General features: G+C 37.0%; 1 protein-coding gene across 1 annotated transcript; it reads left to right on the forward strand.

The window, feature by feature from the left end:
• Positions 1-264: 264 nt before the first annotated feature.
• LOC131165435 (protein SEEDLING PLASTID DEVELOPMENT 1) lies at positions 265-5,344 on the forward strand. The gene is made up of 9 exons (XM_058123258.1): positions 265-1,304; positions 1,849-2,063; positions 2,634-2,784; positions 2,869-3,060; positions 3,273-3,435; positions 3,541-3,782; positions 4,242-4,418; positions 4,492-4,653; positions 4,877-5,344. The coding sequence occupies exons 1-9, from the start codon at positions 816-818 to the stop codon at positions 5,177-5,179; spliced, it is 2,094 nt and encodes a 697-aa protein (XP_057979241.1). The 5' UTR covers positions 265-815; the 3' UTR covers positions 5,180-5,344.
• The last annotated feature ends 1,554 nt before the right edge of the window (positions 5,345-6,898 follow it).

The raw sequence follows: 6,898 nt of genomic DNA on the forward strand, positions 1-6,898 counted from the left end.
TCGAGATAGGCAAATTGCGGATGTCTTAACAAAACATTGTTGGACTCGAGGGGTCGTATCAAGATATATAACCCAACTGTACACAATGAGTCTTCTTCACAAATAGTTGGTATGTAGGAATCAACATCTTTGTAAATCAGTTATTACTATGTATTTTATTATTCCTTTTTTTGTTTTATCCAATAGATCTGTAATAAATTATTTCTGTTTCAATATACCCTTTTGCTATATATATATATATACCTTCAACATCTGTGCGTGAACAATTCGAATTTGATTATCTTTCATTCAGCCAACAATTTCCTCCCTATTTTGTTTTGTAAAGCCAAAGAGATTTTATCCAATATTAGATTAATAGAATAAAATTCAAGCAAAACGACATAAAAAAATATTCGAGAAATTATGCCCTTTCAGTCTGTTGCGTATCAAGCAAAAGTTTCAACTAGATTTCTAATATCCTTGGATTGATTGGATTTGTTCTTCACTCTTCACGCCTCTTCAAATGACAATTGAGGCGAGAAGCAATGATAGGAGGAAATAATGGAACAGTTGGAAGATTTTATGAGGAAGAGGTCCGCCGGCTGGTCCGAGCAATCCGTGTAAAGGCAGCAACTCTCTCCAACATGGGTGGTCCGCAGCCCCACGTGGTCACAGTCCTCTGCTTCAACTGTCAATAGCACATCCTGCTTCTCTCCTCCTCCTATACCAGAGGAGATCCCTCGAATCTTCTTCTTCCTCTTCTCCTTCTTAAAGCATAGCTGCAGAGAGAGAGAGAGAGAGAGAGAAAGAGAGAGGAGTGGTGGAACTGTCAGAAAATGAGGGCTCTGAATTCTCACTTCGTGCTCGTTGATTTGCACAGCTCGTGGCGCTCTGCGAACCATATACCCATCTCGACCTTCTCTTATATTCAGTCTTCCGAATGGGTCTCTTCCTTCTCTTCGGTATTCCGTCGAACATGTCGTTCTCATAAGCGAATTTTGTCTTCCAAATCCCCGACCCCATCGATTCAGTCCCCGGAAATCCGCAGGCCTTCCGATCGGTTCTCGCCCGGAAATGGGTCGTCTTCGAATTCACAAAATTCGGCTTCGACTTCACGACCTGAGGCGGTCTCGGAGTTGGAGCTGTTTCTTGAATTGGTGCCTTTGAGGATGAGAAACCAGCTGGTTCGGCATTCGGAGATTGAGGAGTTAATAGAGGTTGTGATGGATTTGGGAAGGAAGCCTCTTGCTAGGTTCCCTTCGGGTGATTTTGTGATCTCGGAACAGCCCGTAAAGCTTGAGGATTTACGGCACGCGATATCAAAGGTACTTCTACGCTATGTTTGGGACCGTGGAGTCTGAGCCTTGGATTTAGAATCATGTGAAATTGAATACAAATAAATTTGTGTTATGTTGTATTTTGTCCAATTTTCCACACCCTTAACTCTCAAACACAACGCTAGTGAATTGCAAAAAGGGTACAGCGAGCAGTTGCTCTATTGGATCATTTATAATTTTTTTTTTATTGTGGAACCACTTTGTATGTTAATTATATTTAATTGGGTCATCAAGCTTGGTCTTTTGTTTGATTGGAAGTGCATCTGTTTGATGGAAACCCAAAATAATTTAAAATCACTGTTTATATACTATCATTGGAATTTGGAATTTAGAGTTTGAATATTTTGGGAGGAGTGGACTCTTTCTATTTAATTGGTAGATAGGAATTGAATAAAATCAGATAGAACGAAATCAAATTTATCATTTGATCTTTTTATTTTCATGTTTTCTATTCAAATTTTAAACCTTTTTCATATTTTCCTGCAAAATGTTGATGTATTTTTGTTTATACGATGCTCTCTGATTTCTTCAGGTTAGTGAGTTTTCAGATGACAACCGCTCGGGTATTGATCGTTCACTTCATCGTATAAGTGCTATTCGAAATCGTAAAATGCAAATTATTGGCCTTACTTGTCGCGTGGGTCGAGCTGTATCAGGCAGCGCTGAGATTATACATGATTTGGTAGAGGGGGGAGGTTCCATCCTGGTTATTGGGCCACCTGGTGTTGGCAAAACAACCTTAATCAGGTATTGGCTTTTAGTTTGTTATGTGTTGTCCACTGCTGAATTTTAACCCAGAAAAGATTATTTTTGGATTATTTTATTAATAAATGTTTCTATTTGCACACAGTTTCCAATAAATTCTGCTGCATTGTCAGAATTTACAAGCTGCTATTTTGTATTCTATGGCTATATATTTTCTCTGATGTGGTTGAACTTTTGAGTAGGAATTTCTATCTTTGTTGTAGCATTGTAAGAACTTTCAAGCTTTACAACTTGCGCGGCTTTGGCCAAAATGCCAAAAGGTCCTCGACCTTTCTTTGTTATGTTGTCTAACTTGTTTCAGATACTTTTAATATTGTACATACACTTTTCATGGTGATGCATTCCTGTTCAAGTCGGAATGTCAAAGATATAAAAGAATTAGTTAGGATGGATCAGTTTTATGTGGTTTATTCCAACTTCTTCAACAAAATATAGATGGGCAACACCAGCATTCCAGCAATCAGCATTGCAATTCTTATCCAGTTAAGCAAGGTGGCTCCTGTTTTCATATTACATAGAGTTGGTGTTTTTGAAGAGATTTTGGTTTTGCAGAGAAATAGCTAGGATGGTTGCAGATGAGCACATGAAACGTGTTGTCATTGTGGATACATCAAATGAGATTGGAGGTGACGGAGATGTCCCTCATTCAGGAATTGGTGGTGCGAGGAGGATGCAAGTTCCTAATGCTAACATGCAGCATAACGTGTGTTGAATTCAACCACTTTTCTGGTTTACAAGTATTTATTTGTTTGTTTGTTTTAAGTTTATCTTGTTTAATTTTATGCAGGTTATGATTGAAGCGGTGGAAAATCATATGCCTGAAACCATCATAATTGATGAAATTGGAACGGAGCTTGAAGCTTTGGCTGCCAGTACAATTGCTCAAAGAGGAGTTCAGTTGGTTGGAACGGCTCATGGAATGACCATAGACAACATAATAAAGAATCCATCACTGCAGATCCTCGTCGGTGGCATAGAGGTATGTGCTCTATTCACTGCAGTGGCGCCTTTTCTTTTCTTGTAAATCTGCAATTTTATCTGGACAGGTCATATCATGTTTGAAGAGGAGGATTATACAATAAGTTCTGATGTTTTACTAGAATTGATATATTTGGTAGGATCTCACTAACTGAAATCATCCTCTGATAAGCTCTGCAGATTGGTTAACTGGTTATTTTAATATGAACTCAGAGCGTAACTCTTGGAGATGAAGAAGCGAGGAAAAGGAAAGTGCAGAAGACAATTCTCGAGAGGAAAGGATCTCCGACATTTACGTGTGCAGTTGAGATGATTTCAAGAACCGAGTGCCGGGTACATCATAGATTAGATGCCACTGTGGATGCTATATTGACAGGTTGTCTGAACCTCCTCCTTGGGACCTCTTAGCAGTTCTTGTTTTAAAAATGGAAGGCTTTACCCAGCTGGCTGATTTTTAATGAAAAGCTTTTCTGGATAATAGGGAAGCCTCCCCTGTTTGAAGTTCGTCACATCAATGCTCAAGCTAATAATTCTCTCCAGCCCACTCCGACGCATGAAAGGAATCACCTCGAAGCATCTGTGTTGACTAGTAATGAAGGCAAAAATGCTGCAGTAGAATCTGATGAAAAAGATGAGGATGATCCACCAAATCATTCGAAGAAATGGGGCAGAAATGAATCTGTGACCAGGAGGAGCTCACCAGTATGTGTTTATCCCTACAAGGTAAGCTGCACAAAAATCTGCTTCTCATTTCTTCTTCTTTAAATGCATAAACGCATGTAATTCATTTAGTGTCAAACTCTCCATATGTTATAAAATAAAATATTTAAATTTTACTCAAATTTGACATATTAAATCCTCATTCAATATTATTTTGATTTATATATATTTTTTATTGTTCTTAATTAATTTTACATTTAAATTGATTCTCATCTCCATAATATTTTTAAAGTTTTATGTACAACATGCAACTTTTATAAATATGATATTATTCATATGAATCTATCAATATTTGTCAATTATATTAAACAAATTATATAAAATAATTTATTAATTTATGATATTACTGTCAAAACTAATAATCGAAATGCATACATATGACAATTCATGTGATTAAAAACACAAAAAAAATTATATCTAAAACAATTTTTACTAGTTTCTATCTCTGCGGAATGATTGTAGATCCTTGAAGCTGATATACTAGAGGTAGCAAGTGTTATGGGAGTTGAGGATGAATTCGATGCAACTGACGACATTGAAGCAGCAGATGCCATTCTGGTGTCCAGTTCTGAAATGAAGAAGAACCCCTGGATTCGTGGTGTGGCTAAATTTCACCATTTGCCCGTATTTGTAATCAAGGTATCCTCCTATTAATTTGTTCTGAAAATAATCCTTTATAGGTTCTTACATTGTTCTGTATCTGAAACTGCAGTCAAATACAATGGCACAAATGGTGAAAGCAATCCGCATGATCCTCGGTATGGAATATTTTGGTTCCATATCGAGGCAGCCACTCAAGGATTCTTTCGACATTGAAATTGAAGATGATGCGCCTATAAGAAAACCCTCCTTGGAAGAGATTGACGCCTTGGAGGTTCGGTTCAACTCTTTTCCGCTTCCATATTTTTTTCCTCTCTTGTTTTAATGTTTGCTCCACCCTTTTTCATGTCATGCCTGAATTCGACTGTCGCGTCCTTTCAAACAGCTACACAACTTTCTTAATTTTATAAATATTTTTGGTTCATCTGGTTTCTTTTTCACTTTATGATTGTGTTCAATCTCAAACTCTGAAAGATGAGTTTTGTAATGTTCGATAGGAGGTTCGCCTTGCGATCGAATACATTGTGATTCCTGGCGGAGAGCCAGTAGAGCTTCTGCCTAGGCGCTCGGATATAATTGCCCGGCAGCTTGAGCTGGTGGAGAGTTACCGACTAGCTGCCGAAAATTCTGGCACCGACCTGAACCCAAGGTTGCAGATTCTTCCCTTGAGGTTAAACGAAAACACTTCTGTCAAATGCTCCAAATCAAGTTGGAGCTTGCAAAAGGGAACAAGCTTTAAATCACCAACTGGCGGAGCTGGAGATTCAGGTGTTGCTCAGCTGCCACTCTCGCCGGAGTAGTTCCACTGTGCCTCGGGTTGTAACATATTTCGTTTTCTGGGTGCTGCGTGTGCCGCTCGTGTACAGTATGATGCTCATGTGTTGTAAAAACTTACAACGAATTTGTATTCTTTTTCTTCTTCAATGCAATGATATATTGTGTCACCCGCGGGTGGGTTGGCTCAACTAGTAAGGACGATTTGTGACAGTGGTGATTTAAAGTCACGAATTCGATTTTCTTTGAAAATTTATTGCGGTGAATTAACAGGGGTGCATAAAAGGACGAGCAGTTTTCATCCTCTGAATTTAGTGTTGCATCATAATGTTCAAAGTGGCACGACGATAGTTAAAGTCGTCGGATTATCAAAAAAGAAAAAAAAATATATTGTCATAACTTTTTTTTTTTTTTTGTGTCGGGAGAACTTTTTTTGATTTTGAATTTCAAAAAACTGCTTGAGTATTAAAACAAAATAAGTTTATGGTAATCTAAAATTTAAATAATTTAATTGAAATGTACATCACTCTATAATGTCAAACATAAATTTTAATTTGAAAATTACTATGGACTATCAAGACTCTAAATTAAATAAACAAATTTAACAATGATAATTGTTATAGAGTATCGAAGACTTCCAGTTAAATAGAATGAACTTTACCCAGATTACAATAAATTAAAAATATGAATAATTATCCTTAGTTGGTCATCGTGCAAGGAGCACAGCATCTCAATTTTATTAAATTGATAAAAAGAAAATAAGTACTTTTAAAGATTATAGCGTACTAAAATTATGTCACGGTTTGTTGTGTTTTCTTTCATACTATCATGATAGTATGCAAAATTTATTATTCTAAAATTACAATACACTACCGAAAATAATTTATTGTGCTAAGAAAATTTCAAGAATTACAAATTGTTTGGCGGAGTAAATTATGCTGACATGATGGGTCCCTCCATGCGAAAAAAATTGACAATCATGTTGTAACGACCTGTTTATTTTACCATTTTTTTTCTTTCATAACAATAAAATCAATATAATAAACTCAGCAGATCATAATCAACTTGAACCTGTGGGTACCAGGGATATATCAGAAAAACAACACAAAGCCTAAGTAGCAGAAACATAAAATCATATACCTCCCAACGTACCATTTAACACAATACCAAAGTTACTACATTCATCATATATAACCCAAAACAATAAAAAACAAGTCTTAGGTTCGTTGCCTAAAATTCATCTGACCCTAGCAAATACTTACCCTTTAGATAGGGTAGAACTAACGAACTTTAGCACTGCGGAGTTTTATCCGCTCTCCTATCTAGGGCTCCTGAAATGTTCATATAATTCAGGGTGAAACACATCTCAATAAGAGAAATAAACTAATACCAGTGTGTGGCAACATGAGTATTTTCGTATTATACATAAAAACATACATAGGCATATTTAGTAAAACTATCTATATCATTTCTAGGAAAAACATGCATAATCATAGCATGACAGAACATACTGGATTTCCATAAGTATAATTTATCTCATATAATAATAATACAAAAACCACCCTAGAAGGTTAGCTGGCTGGTGTCATGTCTTACCCCCACATGACTGGGTTGTGTGGCTCGAAGGCGGGACCTGACAATGGCTGGGCGACCACTGCCAAGTCAAAGTAAATGTCTGTAAGTACGATGGGTCTGTCAGACCTAGTCCGTACACTAGGGGCGCCAACACTTCAATAAACCACATC

Source organism: Malania oleifera, chromosome 10, assembly GCF_029873635.1.
Source record: "Malania oleifera isolate guangnan ecotype guangnan chromosome 10, ASM2987363v1, whole genome shotgun sequence".
NCBI lineage: Eukaryota > Viridiplantae > Streptophyta > Magnoliopsida > Santalales > Ximeniaceae > Malania > Malania oleifera.

What these genes read in the sequence shown, in the direction of transcription:
- LOC131165435 (XM_058123258.1), top strand. Translation starts at nt 816, where the DNA reads ATGAGGGCTCTGAATTCTCACTTCGTGCTCGTTGATTTGCACAGCTCG. An exon ending in TCCTCGTCGGTGGCATAGAG is followed by an intron (nt 3,061 to 3,272) that starts GTATGTGCTCTA and finishes ATATGAACTCAG; the next exon opens with AGCGTAACTCTTGGAGATGA. An exon ending in AAGAGATTGACGCCTTGGAG is followed by an intron (nt 4,654 to 4,876) that starts GTTCGGTTCAAC and finishes AATGTTCGATAG; the next exon opens with GAGGTTCGCCTTGCGATCGA.